At 35.3% G+C, this 19,115-nt stretch overlaps 2 protein-coding genes and 1 long non-coding RNA gene across 3 annotated transcripts; 1 reads left to right on the top strand and 2 right to left on the bottom strand.

Moving 5' to 3' along the window:
- Positions 1 to 1,710: 1,710 nt before the first annotated feature.
- Positions 1,711 to 3,220, bottom strand: LOC125194880 (uncharacterized). The gene is made up of 4 exons (XM_089056621.1): positions 3,189 to 3,220; positions 3,040 to 3,144; positions 2,848 to 2,974; positions 1,711 to 2,181 (listed from the first exon to the last, which is right to left on the bottom strand). Exons 1-4 carry the CDS (start codon positions 3,218 to 3,220, stop codon positions 1,750 to 1,752), a joined length of 696 nt encoding a protein of 231 aa, XP_088912747.1. The 3' UTR covers positions 1,711 to 1,749.
- Positions 3,221 to 3,264: 44 nt separating this feature from the next.
- Positions 3,265 to 5,964, bottom strand: LOC148927518 (uncharacterized). Its single transcript, XR_016129105.1, has 4 exons — positions 5,532 to 5,964; positions 4,621 to 4,684; positions 3,722 to 3,784; positions 3,265 to 3,585 (listed from the first exon to the last, which is right to left on the bottom strand). It is a non-coding gene; the product is annotated as an uncharacterized LOC148927518 (long non-coding RNA).
- An 8,922-nt stretch (positions 5,965 to 14,886) lies between these two features.
- LOC148927519 (uncharacterized) lies at positions 14,887 to 17,200 on the top strand. The gene is made up of 8 exons (XM_089056622.1): positions 14,887 to 15,039; positions 15,595 to 15,753; positions 15,844 to 15,993; positions 16,110 to 16,282; positions 16,399 to 16,435; positions 16,542 to 16,664; positions 16,760 to 16,903; positions 17,030 to 17,200. Exons 1-8 carry the CDS (start codon positions 14,887 to 14,889, stop codon positions 17,198 to 17,200), a joined length of 1,110 nt encoding a protein of 369 aa, XP_088912748.1.
- The last annotated feature ends 1,915 nt before the right edge of the window (positions 17,201 to 19,115 follow it).

Here is a 19,115-nt window from a genome sequence, read left to right on the forward strand (position 1 = left end):
GAAGCACTATAAAGAGAATGTGTTTAATATTATGCCTAATTTGGAAGTTTACAACTGGGCATATGTGAGAAAATAGTTGACTCTAAAATTGTTGGGATGATGAAGAAGAAGTAATAAAGCTAGATTGCTAGTACACACTAATATATTCTCATCTCTTTACTTCAATTCTGCTTAATCACTTACTTTTCAATATCGCATTAATTATTTGATTCCACTTCAACTACAGATTAAACCTATCATATCTGCAAATCTTACTAATATCTCTCAATTATCACACAAATACAAATGAATGATTCTAAGTTGAGTGTGGCATAAATTAATAATGACATTAATGAGATTTTTTCAATTTATGCGCACACAATTTTTCAAGATGTTCTTAATCACACTCATTCTACATATGCAATCTTTTCATATGATTTTGTTTTAGACTAGTACATTGGTTTGATTTTATATTCCTAATATTTTATAAATATTTGTTTCTAGATCACATAGTGAACGAATTTTGAGCAATTATTTATTATTTACGTACATGTTCCCACATATTTAGGATCACATTTGGTCGGGTAGTAAATAAGACAAAACATGATAAGAACCGTACATATTTATGAGTCAACTAAATTCTTTGAAAATATTTTGTGTGGCTCTAATTAACATTATGGTTATATATAGTTATTATAAAAGCTAAAGATATCAAGTACAAGCTTATATGTGTAATTTATTTTGTTTTCAAGTATATTTTTCCTTTTTCTTTTACGGCTAAAACATTTACTAGTATGAATCTTTATAAGAATGAGAACTGAGTGTTTAAAACCTTCACCCACTCCTCAATCGATATGTCAATTTTCTAAGTTCTAATACTGGAAATCAAGTACCACTATATTAACAATAACTGTAAAATGATTGAAATATTAAACAATATCTTCTTTATATTTTTATTTAGCATTTGAGTAATAATGTTGTTCTAACAACCGTAAAAATTAATGTAATCTCAAATGTATTTAAATACCACGTATAGGAAATTGAAATTAGTAATCAATCTTGTGATAAGTGAATTAAATTACATATCTAATATCGATGTTTCAATTTTGATTTCTACTATTATTTCATACATCCAAAAATAAGAGTCAAGATACTTTAATAATATTGCAATTTTACTTTTCTTGTGAAATGGATGATTTAATCTATGCATCCTTATTTTCATTCTGTTAATATTTCACAATTTGATTTCCCTGTACAAACCAAGGGAAAAACTCTGCAAATGACAATAGTCATAATCAAATATACCATGTACACTATAATCCTACTATCACTACAAAAAAAGCGCTCATTTGTGAGCACAATAGTGCTAGCAAAAACTGTATTAAAGTGCTCGCAAACATAAGTTTTGCTAGCAGATTGCGAGCACCAACTCTGCTAGCTATAGCGCTTGTAGCAAATTTGTGAGTAGTTTTGCAAGCAGAAGTTCATTTGCGACCACCTTTTTGCTCGCTAATGGTGGATGTCGACCAAACTATGTATGTGCTCGCAATATTCCTAGCACCTCCATTTTGCTAGCACCTCTTGTGCTCATTATCGACAGCTCTTTCTGCTACCAACATTGTGCTAGCAGAAGTGCTAGTAGAAAGAACAAAATTTTAATATTTTTTTACTAATAATCTGGATAATTCATAAAGAACAAAATTGAAATTGACAATTAATAAAGAACAAAATTCAAAACTTACATAAAATTAATAAGATTGTTTTACACTTTCAGTTTTTACTAATTCGGTTAACCTTTTTAGTAAGATCCAACAATAGTTCTAACATCCTCTCATTTTCTTTCTCAAATTCGGCGCGTAACTCAATTTTTTGATGCGCTAAAGCAGCATCGCGCTCTGCACTTTGACTATCCAACTCCGCTTTCAACGCTGCATTTTGCATCTCCAGCTCCACATATCGCTGCCCCTGCTCCGCGCGCATCTCAATAGTGATTTGCTCTCGCATTGCTTGTAACTCTTCCGTGCTAACGCCTGAGCCCCCAGTGGACGAACTGCTAGCATCAGGGAAATAAATGCCTGTGGCCTGTCCAGCTCCGGGTTTGCTTTCTCTTTTCTTCACAAAAAGGTCAAGGAAAATGCGATCAAAATCTGGATCTACTTCCCCTGCAGCCCGCAACTCATCGGCTCTTGCCTTAACTTGCTCCTATAAACATGCATAATAAGACTTCAAACCAATGCAGTAACTAAAAGATAACAGTAAGCAAGTAAGCATTAGAACTAAAAGAAGAAAACAGTAAGCATCGATGCCCCTTGTTTGCAGAACTAAAAGATAACAGTAAGCAAGTAAGCATCAGAACTAAAAGAAGAAAACAGTAAGCATCGATGCCCCTTGTTTGCAGAACTAAAAGATACAGATATTAATCAATCAAGATATGGTCTACTCCAACCAATGCATGCACATGCTATATACGGTCTATTCCAACCTGTGTATGACCCTAAAACTCGATAGAAAGCAATAAATTGCTGCCAAATTCAATCTGAAATGCTCTCATAAATCAAAAGAGCCAAGAAAACAGTTTAATACATGAAATGAGAAGATGGTGAGGTTTCCAAACTACAACACCTCTTATTTCAAGAGTAATCAAGAATCAGATTTGTATAGCACACTCACATATATGCTCATCACCATCAGTTCACTCCTTCATAACTAACCCTTTTATTTCAACAGTAATGATATCAGCAAATGGTAAACTCAAATGTTAATAAAGAAAAGAATTAAGTTAGATCAAGAAATTCTAAGCTACAATTAGAAGATCAAGTAAAACATTGACCATTCTTTACTCTAATGGATTATAGTTTATACAATTACCTTAAATTCTTGCCAATAGGATTCAATGCATGAATCATCAAGAGTTGCTTGTGAGAATGCAGTTGGGTGCACTATATTTTGGAAAACATCTTTCAATATGTTCGCCACAGCTCTGGAAGGGTACAATCTGCATATCAATATATAGTTATAAACTTTATAAAAAAAAATGTATAAAATTATCTATCCACTTACAATCCATCATTCCTGAGATGAATGAATATATGGCCTTCTTGATCATATGTAGGATGGTCCTTCACTGTACCATTTCCTCCACTTCTTTCTCTTCTAAATGAATTTCTTCCTCATGAGCATTTTCTTCATCATCATCGAGAAGAGCAAACCTGCGTCCTCGTCTTGTAAATCCTCCTCGCATTTTTCTGTCCAACCTACTACCGATGATAAGAATAATAGTAAGTATTATCCAATTTGCGAGCCTATTGCTGCATGTCAAGCCTAAAAATACAATTTCCTCAGATTTCTATTCAGAGTATCATACTATAGAATATTGTAAGGAGGCAATGCTATAGGAGCAGATTGAATGAGCAAATTTTTGGTTTACAGAAACTATGCGTGCATACAGTCAAAATGTGCTCTAAATGAAACTGTTCAGTATCAACAAATTTAAAATAGAGCCGCAAAACACCTCTCTATTTCAGCATAACTACATCAGATTATAGGTAGCAGAATTAAATTATTTACCTCTGAAACTCTTAGGTAGCAGAAAACCTTGAACGAACTCTAAAGACCCACATGTAACCAAACATAGAAAGATTTAAGTGCATAAGCTATATGTTAATGCATACCATTTTAAACAATATTCTATGAACTTATCAGTAACATCATGCTAGATTAATATAAACTAAGCTATACTCACCAATAAGATGAAGCTTCAGTTAGGCCTTTCAGTCTAGGGTTAGTAGCAGCAGATCAACATAAACTACAAAAGAATAACCAGATTAATAGAATGTCAGGCAGTTTAGTTCAACCTTCATTTCACACAGCCACTAAATGAGGTTAATTAATTAGGTACTGAGAGAAAAACGATGTTATCAAATTCTGAGGTCCCCCATTTGAATTTAGTCAATTTAATAACACATACACATAGATAATGTGCATTATTGGTGCCAGATGTACCATATAAACATAGAAAAATTTCATATCTTATTCTGAAAGGATGTTATTGTCTACTTTTGAAAATAAAGCATATAAAGTAGGGCAACAGAACCATCAACAAATAGAGCAGCCAATGTAGAATTTTCTTTTTTTATTATTACAAGATGGGTGCAAAACATCAAGCTAGAGCATAAGACACTGTACGTTTCACTGTAGAGGAATATATGTTTGTTAGTAACTTAGCATGGTAATCTCATTTAGTTAACCTTTATTCAGTTCAACCTTCATTTCAATCAACATGATTAATTAGACACTGTACGTTTCACTCTAGAACATGATTTAGTCATGAATTTCATCTTTACTTAAATAGTCACGGTTTGTTTTCAAGAGGCTTTTCGAAATTCCAATCTTCTGGAAGACTAAGGACGGAACTTAATCTAATAAGACTGTACTAGAGATCAAAAGTACATTGAATAACCTGAAATTAAACAACAAGAATGAATCCACTCTACTAAATATCAGTAACTAGATAGCATATACGCAATCCATCAGAAGTAAACCACTGTTGCCTATAATAAATACAAAATCATTAACACTATTTGCCTAGAATAAATACAAAATCAGGCAAATTGATTCATTAATTTGAAAGAGATATTATACCTCCAGCAGCTCCCTTCAATTTAGCAGCCATGGTATCTAGATACTCTGAAATCTCTTCCAAGACCTTTGCCCATACGAGCACAAGATGCAAATTCACCAGATAAAATAGCAAAAGACAGAGAAGAGGAAGATGAGGTTAGTCATTACAATGTTTCTATTGAATCCTCACTCAAATTGCTCAACTCAAACACACATTGAATTAACTCCATATAAAAAACTTGAAGAAACACAAACATTAGAACAAAACTCTGATGATAACCACAATGGCTTCATCAACAAACAAAGGCAGACTTTGGAGGGATACACCTGCTAAAACTAGAAACAAGTTGGCAGCTCTTTCTACAAATGCAATTACTCATAGTAAAGAAAACTACTGAGGAACATGACACTATCAATCAACTAAACTATTTATAAAATTCCTTCTTTATTAAAAAACACACACTCACACTCACATACACATACCTATAGATCCCTTCATATTATAGTTATCATAACGAAAGGCAGCCAGAGCAATGAATTCTCCCTGCCTGAACAGCCCCCCTCTTGTGCAAAACAGTAGTAAGTACAATAATAATTTTTGACATGCAATTCAGAATAAATTTCCAGCTGCATTTTAGTTTTTTATTTATAGGCTAATGGCTTTCAAGCTAAATCGGTAGCCTAACTAAAAATATCACACAGAACTATGAATGTTTGATTAAGATATGTAAAATCAAATTTAGCAACTATTATGTATTGGTGAGGATCAGTGAATCCGTGAGAGAATCAATAACCTCTTTCAAGTTAAACAGTTGCAAATAGAAAATAAGCAAGCAAATGCCGACCAACACTTTTCCGAAAATTGTAACAATTAAAGCAGAAAAATGAGGAGAATTCCGTAAGCAAGCCGTGAAAAGGAAGAGAGGAATCACCTATTGCAGATGATCGAGCATGCAAACGAAGTCAGAGAGAGGAAAAATTGCTGGAAATTTAGTCTTCTGCTGGAAAAACCACATCGTCGTCGAGCATAGAGGAATCGCCTATTGCAGACGATCGAGCAGGGAAACGAGGTCAGTGAAATCTGCAGGAAAATATCCTGGTAAATTGTAGAGAATCGGTGAGAATTGGGGGAGGCGGTGAGAATTGGGGGAGGAGAATCGGTGAGAATTATATCGAGAGATTTATGAGAATACAACTTCAAGGAATTTAAGTCTTTTTCATTTCCAATACAATTAAAATTGTGAAATTGGACGGCAAATTGTAACTCCATACAATTATGAAACTGATTAACAAGGAATTTATGAAAGAATTTAACTCTAATCCATTTTCAATACATTGGACTTCACAATTGCATTTTCGATATATTCGACTTCACAATTGCTTTCTCCCAATACAATTAAGTCTATATTTTATATTTTATAATATTATTAACATTAATTAAAGTTTGCTATCACTTATGTCTGCTCACTAATTTGCTAGCAGCTATTATTGCTCACTAATTTGCGAGCACATGTATATTTTGTGAGAAATTGGTAAGAATATAATTTCGAGCACACTCACGTGCTCACAAAACGGAAGAAATTCGACTTAGTTGTCACGTTGCAAGCACCCTTTGCTCGCAAACTTTCGAGCACTATAGGTGTGCTCGCAAAATCCCTCATTTTATTCATCCTGGCAAGATATGGGTGCAAATGCTCGTTATTCTGCTCGCAAATTTGCGAGCACCGACGTGTGCTTGCAAAATAGTGGTCACAAACAGGCGCTTTTTTTTAGTGTATGTCTAACAAATTAAATTAACTTTCATACCAATTTATATGATTTGAAATCCAATAGAATGAGTTTATTAGGCATCTCATTCAAAGAAAAATACTTATACATCAATCATTAAAGCATTTTATGATTATTCATTTTGGGATATCCACCATTAATGTCTCATTTCACTTTAACTATTTTTAATAAAAATAGTGATAAACTAAAAAAAATTGTATATACAAAATAGGACATTATAGGCATTTTACATTGGCATAAATTTATAATGATTCATGATTTATTACATTACCAATTCACCCTTACATGACCATTTAGCAAAATATTAACTTTCCAAACTGAATATGAACAAATTTAGAAAAAGATTAATTATATCTTCTCATTGTCTCTATGGATTAATATAATTATTTAATCTATATGAATGGTGTAGGCATTTTTCACTATAAACGGCCTTTTTAATTTTTATTAATTCATTATTCGATAATTTCATTTTTTTATTGTTATATTCCCTCGTCCTAAAAGTTGGTTTGACACGAGTTCTAATGCAAAATTGGTAAAGTAAGAGAGAGATAGAGAGAAAAAATAAATAAGTATTGTTAGTGGGAATGGTTGTCACCTCATTAAAGAGAAGAGATTTTTCAAAATTGGAAAGTACATATTTTTGTGGGACGGACTAAAAAGGAAAGAATGCATATTCTTGTGGGACGGATAGAGTATTTTATAAAACAAAAATAAATACGTAACACATTAATAAAAAAAGTAACTATTTTATTATCAAATAATTATTATGATTATGATTTATAAAAATGAATATATATATATAGGGGCATGTTAGGGTGCCACCACCCCTTAAAATAACACCATACCACCATTCCTAGCCAATCATTTGTACATGTGGACGAATAATAAGCTGACACGTGGCAAAAAAAAAAACGGCAAAAAAGACGGGCAGCAATATGCTGGCCTTTAAACAGCAATTTTTCTTGAACAGCAATATCCAACACGTTAGACAGCAATCTATAAATTGCTGTCTAACGTGTTGGATATTGCTGTGTAACGTTTATAATATTGCTGTATAAGCGTTGTCACGTTGTCATTTTAAGAGGAGTTGTCATTTTAACACAAACCTATATATATATATATATATATATATGATTGTGATCAAATGAGATTATTTTGCCTAATTGAGAAATGAGATGCAATCTGAGCCACTCATTTTTATTAAATGAGTGGTCCAGATTTTGCCACACAATAAATATTATTAGATTAATTAATTATGAGAGGACACAATGGTAATTTTCCAATCAGCAATAGCGAAGCGTTTCTAGCTCAGAATTTGCAGAGACATCGCCACCACTCTGCAATCCTGCCGCCGGAAAAGATCCGCCGCCGCTCGAAGAAGAAGAAACGATACATCCCCAGCCGCCTCCGCCTCAGCACTTCCTCCGCCGACAGCGGCTGGTTCAGCACCGAGGAAATCGAAACCCTCTAGTTCCCTCATCTCCGCGATCCTCCTCCCCAATCGGAGAATTGCACGCCGCGAACCCTAGAAATCTCCACTGTCGGAGCAGGAGATCATCTCGATTATTGAATCTAGCGGCGGTGGAGGGGAATTCGCCTTCTCCAGCGTGAATTGCGAGCGTAAGCGAGGTCAGATCTGTGATCATCATGGAGTTGCTGATTCTTTGCTATATGAAAATAAGTTTAGAATTTTGTAGCGGGTTGCTGTAACCGACTTCGCCCATTTCTGATTTTTCAGATTTTTTTTATGGTGGTGTTGGTATATAAATCAATTCTCAATTTCTGTTATGCTTTGTGTTTCTGGAAAGTGTATTTGGTGTTAATTGTGATAAATGCATTATATATTGCATCAAATTGTGTTTGCTTATTCAGTTATTTGCTTGTTTGAGGTTGGATTTGTTCCTATTTCTGCAAACTTGAACTTAGGTAGTTGAATCTCCAAAAAAACTTCATATCAACTATATGTACAATCATGTCAACTACATATACAATTCATGTCAACTACACATATAATGTCAACTACATATACAATTCATATCAACTATACACATATAATGTCAACTATAAGTTGTTGACATTTGATATTCTCGGTATTGATATGTGAATTGTAAGTGTTATTTTTTAGTTGTTGACATTTTAATACGAGTTGTTGACATTCGATATTCCCAGTATTGATATGTGAATTGTAAGTGTTATTTGTTAGTTGTTGACATTTTAATACGAGTTGTTGACATTCGATATTCTCGATATTGATATGTGAATTATAAGTATTATTTGTTAGTTGTTGACATTTTAATACGAGTTGTTGACATTCGATATTCTCGGTATTGATATGTGAATTGTAAGTGTTATTTGTTAGTTGTTGACATTTTAATACGAGTTGTTGACATTCGATATTCTCGGTATTGATATGTGAATTATAAATGTTATTTGTTAGTTGTTGACATTTTAATACGAGTTGTTGACATTCGATATTCTCGATATTGATATGTGAATAGTAAGTATTATTTGTTAGTTGTTGACATTTTAATATGAGTCGTTGACATTCGATATTCTCGGTATTGATATGTGAATTGTAAGTGTTATTTGTCAGTTGTTGACATTTTTATACGAGTTGTTGACATTCAATATTCTCGGTATTGATATGTGAATTGTAAGTGTTATTTTTTAGTTGTTGACATTTTAATACGAGTTGTTGACATTCGATATTATCGGTATTGATATGTGAATTGTAAGTGTTATTTTTTTAGTTGTTGACATTTTAATACGAGTTGTTGACATTCGATATTCTCGGTATTGATATGTGAATTATAAGTGTTATTTTTTATTTATTGACATTTTAATAAGTGTTATTTTATTGAATGTTGAAGATTTGAAGATTTGAAGATATGAATGTTGAAGATTTAAATATTGAAGATTTGAAGATTTGAATGTTGAAGAGATTTGAAGATTTGAATGTTGAAAATTTGAAGATTTGAATGTTGAAGATTTGAAGATTTGAAGACTTTGCAGCTAGAGTTTTAGAGAGGATTTTAGAAAATGATTTCAAATACAATTTAATGAAAAGACAATTATACCCCCGTATTGACATATATATATATATATATATATATATATATATATATACCTATATAGGAGGATGATCAAAATAAGAATGCATTTAAATCCAGAAATGCAGCCAAAATCTTTGCCCTAGGATTAGATGATCTAATGGTCAATATTTAACCAAAAACACGGAAGGTCATAATTAAGTAGTTTTAGGTCATATTATAAGATTTTGATCTTATATATATATATATAGGTAGGGTTTTGATCTATAAAGACCAGATTTAAATACAGAAACGCAGAACAAAGTCATAAGTAGGGCATTTGTAGGTCATAGTTAGTTTATTTTTAGGTCATGCTAACAAAACATGACCTAAAATGATCTTAACATGACATAAACCAAAATCTTATAATATGACCTAAAACTACTTAATTATGACCTTCCGTGTTTTTGGTTAAATATTGACCATTAGGTCATCTAATCCTAGGGCCAAGATTTGGGCTGCATTTCATATATATATATAGGGTTTTAATCTACCAAAGTAAGCCCCTAAGTAAAGAAATAAAGACCATATATGGTCCGTTAGATCTGGAGATGAATCGCCACGAGCTGGATTGGTTTTTTAATTTTCGTGGGTCATAATAGGATCGTTCTGTATCATGCAAGGGTAAAATAGGAACTAGAAATATAATGAAACGCCCTTCCGTTTTTTAAGAGCTGATTTATTGGGATAATAATTACTCCCCACAATATTAAGTTGATCATTCGGTTCCCGCGCCATTCAATTCCCTCTCTCTCTCTCCCAAAATCACCACAAAAACCCAAAAACCCCAACAATTCCCCACGATTCATCACCTAAATCGAGTCGGAATCAAAATCACCTAACCATACAAAACATTATCGGCGAAGAGGGTCACGGCTGGGCATCGAAATCGACTTCAAATCTCAACTTGTGAAGCACGATTTGTGTACCGTCTTCTCCAACCATGGTGGAAACAAGATCTTCAGGAAACTCACCTCATGACGGAAAAGGTTTGTATGTTTTTTTACAATATGAGCGAAACTCGACTCAAATCTGACCAAAAATCAAATTCATTATTTTGATGTAACCTAGTCTATAAACGGAATACTGGGAAGCAGAAGGCATCCCCATAACCTAAGGAACGGAAAGGTATGACGAATTCCTTTTTTACTGGATTATTATTTGAAGGAATGAAGTTTTAATTCTTTTTGATGGAAAATCAAGCTACCTGTACTAACTATTTGAATACTGGTGTATCAGTAGTACATAATTTGTAATGGTGCAATGACGATGTGGGACTAGAGATGCCCACGGTTCGTAAACCGGCGGTTCCGGTTTCGCGAAATGTGGAACCGGAACTGAACCGTGAGGCTTTTTGACGGTTCCGGTTCCGGTTCGAAAACCGGCGGTTACGGTTCCGGTTCCGAACCACCGGTTTTTGTACGGTTCCTCACGGTTCCGGTTCGGTTTGGCGGTTCTGGCGGTTTTTTTTTTTTGCTATATAATTTGGAATTTTGGATTTATACAATAAATTGGAACAAGGCAATGGATAATTTAAATTGAAATAAGACGAATAAGGTGAAAATCATATTAGTTTTATTGAATTTGAGTTGTAACTTGTAACGGACAACAATACATTACAATAATACAATTGTCAATACATTACAATAATACAACAATGTGATATAATTTACAAGTGTCGTCGGAACATAAATAAAAAAAACCATGAAATGGGGGGAAAAGGGAAAAAAATTGAAAAGGGCTTGAGCTCAACTTAAACTTTCGAAGTTAAACTTTTCAAATTTAAGTTGAGTTGCCTACGTATCCACAATTTTATTGAGGAATCAAAGCCCACGTAGTTCTCTTACCTTGCTTACCTTTTTGGCCGGCCGTGCTCGCCGTTCACCGCCCCCCCTTCATTGATATTGTTGAGCGCCTTCGCTTCCGACCTCGTCATCGGTGGAAAACTCTTCACCATCACTCTCTACACGGAAGTCGAAATCTGGCTCTTGTGCTCTCATGTCCGCCTTTGCCCAATCATCAAGTAACATAGTGGCTTCCATGTTTTTGGCGGAGAGATTGCTCCTTTTGTCGTCTAGGACACAACCGCCGACACTAAAAGCTTGCTCCACGGCGACGGTGGAAGCGGGAACGGCGAAAATCTCCTTAGCCATTATCGAGAGTATCGGAAACTCTTTGTCATGTGTTCCCCACCAATCAAGGACGTCAATTTGTTGAGTAGGGGGACCTGCATCTTGAAAAATAGAGCGCGATTCCAAATATATATCTAACTCACTAGTAGCTCTAGTCCTATTGGTTGTAGCACCGTATAGATCTTGCAATTGTGATACTACGTCGGGATCAATCATGACATTGCTATAATTCCCGCCACCAAAATCAAATGTCGAAGGACTAGGAGGAGCACGTACCTGGTGAATGGTGTTATATCTCATTTCATATTCCCCGTAGAGAGCACGAAGTGCACTATCTAACCTTAGTTTGATTTCTTCAACATTCAGAAGATTTAGTTCGAAGCCTTCTCCTCTTGTCAAGCCCATTTCGCGAAGTTGAGAAAAATCCAAATCGTGCAAACAACCATAGTACATGTCTAAAATTTTATGCACATCATGCAACTTCCACTTTGGATCCAAACATTTTGCAATCAAAAACACATTTGGAATACGCGCAAAATATTTCAACCATTTTTCAACCATATAAAACAAAATAGCCTTCAATTCAATGAATTGAGTATTTTTCGCACATGTCTTAAAACCAATTGCCACATACATGCAATGCTCCAAAACGCGGACAGAAGTAGGATAATAAACACCGGGTAACTCAACAGTGGCATTTTTGAAAGCTTGGAATAATCGAAACAAATCCATGCTGTGGTCCCAACAAGAGGGTATCAAAAGCAAATCAGAAGGAAGATGCGGACAAGTTCTAAAAAAATCACATAAATACTCAATGTGGTTCAAAGTCGACTCCAACATATCGTACGTCAAGTTCCAACGAGTTGAAACATCCAAACGAAAATTGGTGTACCTGCACTGCTTGCTATGACAATATTTCTTCCAAGCTCTACTAATAGGAGCTTTGTTATGAATCAATTTAACAGCAGTTCTAATAGGATCAACATACTTTTGCCACAAATCGATCGCATCTTGAACACACAAATTCAAAATATGAGCAATACATCGCACATGAAAATATTTGCCATCAATAACAGGAGAACATGCACTGATGAGATCATCTATACTAGCACTTGCATTATCAAAACCAACAGAAAAATTTTTATTGATCAATTGAAATTCATTCAAAACTTGAATGATCAATTGAGCAATTGCTTGTGCAGTGTGTGGTGTGGGAAATTCCCGAAATGCAATCAAATGTTTGTTCAAAGTCCAACTGTGATCAACGAAATGCATAGTAATGCCCATATATGAATTTTTGCAAAAACAATCAGTCCACACATCAGAGCAAATCGAAACTTTATGACCCAAGTTAACAATAAATGTACCTAATTGCACCTTCTTTTCCATGCATTGTCTAACAACAGCTCGAGTCATAGAAGTTCGACTCAGTTTTCTTGCAGCGGCATTATAAACTTGTCGCATACTCGACTCAAAAGCATCGTTATCAAAAGCATTGAATGGAAAATGTTTCATCACAACAAATCTAGACATCACATTAAGAGCATTTTTATGATTATATTTTAAAAGAGTATTGCTACACATACCTGATGTTTGGGATGAACCCGTCCCACTCCCGGTCCCGCCTCCATGTTGAAAGTTGAGTTGAGTTTGGGTTGGAGAGATACCAAACTCGACCGGATGCGCTTTCTCCATGTGACGGGTAAATGTACCATATCCTCCACTCTTTTCGTAATGTGTATACGTTTTCACAATAGTTGCAATACACATTAAAAGTGTTCGGATCGGTACTATCTCGTACCTTCTTGAAATGTTTGACCATGATATCTGAGGTTAAAGTCCTTTCAACTGGTTTAGGAGGTTGAGGAGGGTGTCCACGACCACGACGACTCCTTGGTGGTGGTGGGGGTGGCATTTCTTGTTGTTGTTCCTCTTCCGCCTCCTCCTCCTCCTCTTCCTCCTCGTCATCATCATCATCGTCGTCATCAAGATTCACCGGGGTTGGAATTTGTTGAGAATAGGCACCGGGACCGGGAGAACCACTACCACTACCAACATAAGCATCGCCACCATATCCACGTCCGCCTTGGGATTGAGAGCGGGAGAGAGCAATAGCATTGACCATATCTTGCTCTTCTCGATTCTACAAAATAATATTTGTAGTGTAAATATCAAATAACATTATGAACAATAATGTAATTCATAATTAATAATATTAGTAGATAATAAATATTAACTTGCCACATATCCACGTTCCTTTGAGAAATCTCATCAATAACGGATTTTCGACTTGGCCTCTTGGACTTTCCTTTTCTCTTATCAATACGACCTTCTCGGGATGAAGACATCTTGATAGTTTATGGAATTATAGTAGAAATATGGATTTATAATTTTTTTTTTTGTTTTAGCAATTGAGAAAGACAACTTATAGAACTATAGATCAAGTATAACAATGCGTAATATAAGAGTAGCACTTGAATAATTCAAATGTAAGCACAAATAGCACAATGAGAAATGGGAGACAAAGAGAGAGAATTGGGAGATTGAAGAGAAAAACTCTTATTAACACAAGAGTGGGGGATAGAGGGGGGTATTTATAGATAAAAATTGGGGGGAAATCTGAAATTGAATTCAAAATTCAAATTTTAAAAAAAAATAATAATTTGAAAAATGGTCAAAAACCGCCGGAAACCACCGGTTTTACACCCGAAACCGCCGGTTTGGTCAACAAACCGTCTGACCACCTGCACTCAACCATCCCATCGAAGCTGCAACGTGTCAGCCTTGTGTTCCGCACCAAAACCGAAAACCGCCGGTTTTCACGGTTAACCGCCGGTTTTGGTCAAAAACCGCCTTAAAAAGCCGACCCATGCCTGCCAAAAGCTGACCGCCTCAAAAACCTCACCGAAACTAACCGGCGGTTCGGTGACGGTTTCGGTTCATTAAATTTGGAACCGGAACCGGCCCGCGGTTCAAATTATGACGGTTCCGGTTCAAGATTTTTGTCACGGTTCCGGTTCTGAACTGGAACCGGCGGTTCCGGTTTCACGGTTAAACCGAAAATCTTGGGCATCTCTATGTGGGACCCACGAACCGCTTGCTATGACCAACTAATCACTTATTTTTCCATGACTCGGATATGCGTTTAGCATGACCCAAACTCAGATATGCGTTTAGTATGATGTTTTTGGATATTGTTAATGTATTCTTCGGGCGTAGTAATTTTTTGTACCCATGACAAGCTTATCTGATATATGTGAACTTGCTCTTTTAGTCTGATGGATGATACTCTTTTCCAAAGAATTCTGTTACACAAACATAGTGAATCGCAGGGTGGTATCGCCAGAAGAATCGCCATGAAAGAAAGAAACAGAACTAACATAAATGAATTACAGAGTTGTTTTGGTACACCATATATTGGAGTCAACAAGGTATATCTTGTATAATAATTCTTTACGTTTATTGATTATTAATGATCTAAATAGGGTTCTACAATGGCTTCATTGTACGATATCTAGATTACATTTGTTTGCATATGAATGTCATACTTAAACCTTCATTAATATTATTGTTTTATTTAGTCTGTTTCACAGATCAGTAGTTTCATGGCTACAGGAAGAAATCAATGCTCGGACACAGAAAAATCTGTTATGAGTGTTGGTTCCGGAGCAGCACGTTTATGTGCATCGAAGGTAAATGATTATGTTATAATGTAATTCAAAAACTATATGTACTGAAATGTTTGTTGAGTTAGTGTATAGTACTTATTATCTATGACTGTTGCAGAGTGAGTATCAGGAGCGCAACCCAAATACTGGTACATCATTACATAGTGGTGGCAGTGCATCACATACGACAGGTTCAGAAAATGTACATTACGCGTTGATAAATATCGTTGTTTGCATCTATTATGACCCAAAGGATCATACAGATTGACGTTAGCCAAATATATTTTCACAGCTTATTCTGAACTGTCTTATAAATAGGGAGGATCTATGAATGTGGATGAGATTATAAAATCAGCCATGGCTGACTACATGGAAGACGGTGGTAATGATGCTGCAAACGAATTTTTCTTGGAAGCGTCAGGAACAGAATTAATAACAAATTTGGATAATAAGCTTGGTAGCATTGATGAAACTAAGGTATGTGTGTATCCTTAGTTACATTATTAAAGAAATACTCCAATGTTGTATGCCCGTCTTTTGTTACATTATGTTAAAATTAACGTGTAGGTTAAGGAACACGATGTTGAAGGAATTATAAAGTCATCAGTGGAAGCGTACATGGAATGTGATGAAGTTGATGAGGATTTTGTCACGCTTTTCTCTAATAAGTCAGAAACAAAAGTGGGCAAAGATTTGGTCATCTATGAAAACGAACAAGTAAGTTTTGTTGTACTGATCTATTTGGTTCCAAGTAGAAGGGGCATATACTGCCTAAACTGAAGTTAGAGAGTATTTATACATCATACCAAATGACCTATAATATCTACTTGTAGTTACATGACAACCATCACAACTTGAAAATGAACGTTCGCTCTAAGGCAGAAATGAGATTTTCTAATGCATTGCGTTCGCCATTTCTTGAGAGAGCAATAACCGTGTCATGCAAGCTTACTCCGGAGGAACGGGTTATGTATTACTGGATGATGACCACTTACCACGGAAATGAGTAAGTATTATGAAATAAACCGACCTAATAAATCTTTGGACTAATAACTAATAACTAATAACTAATTTGTTGGAATGTCAGAGAAAATATTATATATATTGATCGAGTTGTTGAAGTCACACTAAAAGGCTGTTTTTCACAACCTACCCTGCTGTGAGTTCACCTAATCCACCTATATTGACACGAATATCTAGTTATGATGACATGTTTTTATATGATTTAAAGTTATGACCTAACTCAGCTGCTATAACTTGTGCAGCTGTACACGGTTGTGGAAGCAAATGGAAAAACTGATGATGCAGACAAACTAAATGAATTTGCCACAAACATTGACAAAGAGGTCAGCGAAATACCACACTTCAGATGGGGAGACATAGATATGGTATGTTGTTGTTGCATCCATGATACAAATTCAAAATTTGTTAGAGAAAACTCCACTCTTTTTTGGCAGCATGCCTAACATGTTACAAAATATAGGTTTTCTTTGCATTCTGTCTTTCAAAAAGGTACTACACTATGTGCTTCTGTTTCCATCACAAAGCAGTGGTGATAATAGACACTTCTAAAGATAGAGAAGAGCATGACTTCCGGTATACCTACGGTTCTGTTCCAGAGACGTTGGTATGTGTGACACATTAGTCCTCACAGTAATACTTAAATGTTATTTATACTGGCGCATTGCATGTTTTGCAGAGGACGTTCTTCTGTAAGTATTTAACCATGATTGGTTGCCACAATTAATGCAAGACAGTGATCAACACACCTATTCAGAGGTTGAAGATGAGCTGGAGAACGACGGATAATATTGAGGACAGTGGTGTTTATTTGGCCAGACACCTTGAAGTCTACATGGGGAAAGAGAGGGTCGATGGAGTTGTGGACTATCGACTAAAAAAAAAGGTGTGCTTCAGTATCTAAGAGCTAAATACAATCGTGTGTTGTTGTTAGCAAGAAATAACCATAAGCATTACTGAATAAAGAGGCGGCATCCAAACACTATGCGAAGGAGAGCAAGAATACAAAGATCAACGTAGAAAAGATGATAGCAAACTATGGATCATGATCACTAGTTATGTCATAACTAAAAGTAGTGAAAATGATTGTCCATTTCTTTATAGATTACCACTATTTTAATTAAACGATGTTTAGACATTGTGATTCTGGTTTTGAGGACCATGTTATATATATCTCAGCTTGCTGTTATGTACTAGTACTAGTACTCCAGCTGATGTTGCATTGTACCAATTGATTTAAAAACAGAGATACCAACACGTCGTCTGTCCAATTTTGCTGCTGATATTTACAAATTTAAAGAGATTCACCGTATGATGATATGACCCAACAATAACATAACAATGACCCAAACTACACCTACGCCTTTTTTCATCCAATTTTCAGTCGTTTGACTTCAAATTGCACATATAATGACATGAAATTGGACTTCTGTACCCCAAAATTAGTCGGTGAGTAAAACTGTACACCGAAACACCTTGTAATGCTTCCTTCTACGAAATACTGTGTGATAATAAAACACAACACAATGAGTCATAATAAATGAATATATGAGTCATAGTATTTTATGGACAACTAGTGTCATAATAAACCAACATTTGAGTCGTGACATCACATTACTAGTACCCTTATGTCGTATAAAATTTTGATCGAAATGTTCATATCATACAAATTGAAGCAAAATAAACAGTTCTTGTTATTGGGTCATAATAAACGAATATTTGAGTCATGGTAACATATGGATTAATTAGGTAATAATAATCCACTATTCGAGTCATGACATAAAACTATTGAATATCATAATGCCTTATACAAAACAGACTTCAGAATTTCTTCTCGAGTGCCGTTTTTCTTTCTCGAGCTAACATTGAGCTGATGTTACTTCAAAAAAAAATATACATAGTATCAAACTTCAGAATTTCTTCTCGAGCGCCGTTTTTCTTTCTCTTTGTATTTGATGCAATTCCTTAAATCGTTGTGACCCCACTCCTGACATTTCTTGCATTGACGCAAAGGCTTGCTCTTAAGCTTCAAATCCTTATCCACTCTTGAGGGAACTCTACTACCAGATCCCTTCGTGCTGACGACTTCAGGTGGTTGAACATCTACTTCCTGGGGTTCCTCTGCCCCATAAAATTCTTCAATTAGCTTCTTCTTCTGTGTTGTAGATTTTACTATCCGCCGGAGAAAATTTGTTGTCTTGCTTCACGAACTATAGATGTCAGCTCATGAATTTGATCAATACTGACTGATACAACCTGATACAAACCCAACATCTCTCCCAATAAAATTGCTTGGGCCTTTTTCTTGTGATCAACAAAAACATGCGTTGCTACATCTTCGAATTGGACAGCATGCACAACCTTAACTAGAGGAGATTTCAACCATCGACCTCCAATCAGATTCTCCGGAATCAAGCGCATCTTTTTGTTCTTCAACACATGAAAGATGTGGCAGCATACAAGACCGATCCTAGAAAACATCTTACATCCACATTGGAACAAAGAATCCTCCACGGAGAATGTTACATCCCATGTGTTTGAAAAATGATCTAATACCTTGTAAAGCTCGGGACTTGATTCATTTGATATAGATATAAGGCTGCAGTGGTTATACGCCTCAAGTATGTGTTCCTGAATTTCCTTGAATGCATAGTCTGTGAATATTGTTGATGTGTGCTTCTCAACAGACCACACTGTTTTCATCTTTGCGGTAGTATTCGCGTCCATATAATCCAGCTTTGCGGACTGGTTGCGTTGGGCATCAACAGCATTGTTGAAGTTCATTAAAAACATAATAAGGTTAGCCCTGGACTGAGTGT

This window comes from Salvia hispanica, chromosome 4 (genome assembly GCF_029641045.1).
Source record: "Salvia hispanica isolate PSC_SH4W2 chromosome 4, Shi_PSC_v1, whole genome shotgun sequence".
NCBI classification, from domain to species: Eukaryota; Viridiplantae; Streptophyta; class Magnoliopsida; order Lamiales; family Lamiaceae; genus Salvia; species Salvia hispanica.

Coding starts and splice junctions, on each gene's coding strand:
- LOC148927519 (XM_089056622.1), top strand. CDS start 14,887: ATGGATGATACTCTTTTCCAAAGAATTCTGTTACACAAACATAGTGAA. Junction 15,040..15,594: donor CATATATTGGAGTCAACAAG/GTATATCTTGTA, acceptor TCTTATAAATAG/GGAGGATCTATGAATGTGGA. Junction 16,904..17,029: donor GTTCTGTTCCAGAGACGTTG/GTATGTGTGACA, acceptor AATTAATGCAAG/ACAGTGATCAACACACCTAT.
- LOC125194880 (XM_089056621.1), bottom strand. CDS start 3,220: ATGCGAGGAGGATTTACAAGACGAGGACGCAG. Junction 3,145..3,188: donor TTTACAAGACGAGGACGCAG/GTTTGCTCTTCT, acceptor CTCATGAGGAAG/AAATTCATTTAGAAGAGAAA. Junction 2,182..2,847: donor CCTATTGGCAAGAATTTAAG/GTAATTGTATAA, acceptor GCATGTTTATAG/GAGCAAGTTAAGGCAAGAGC.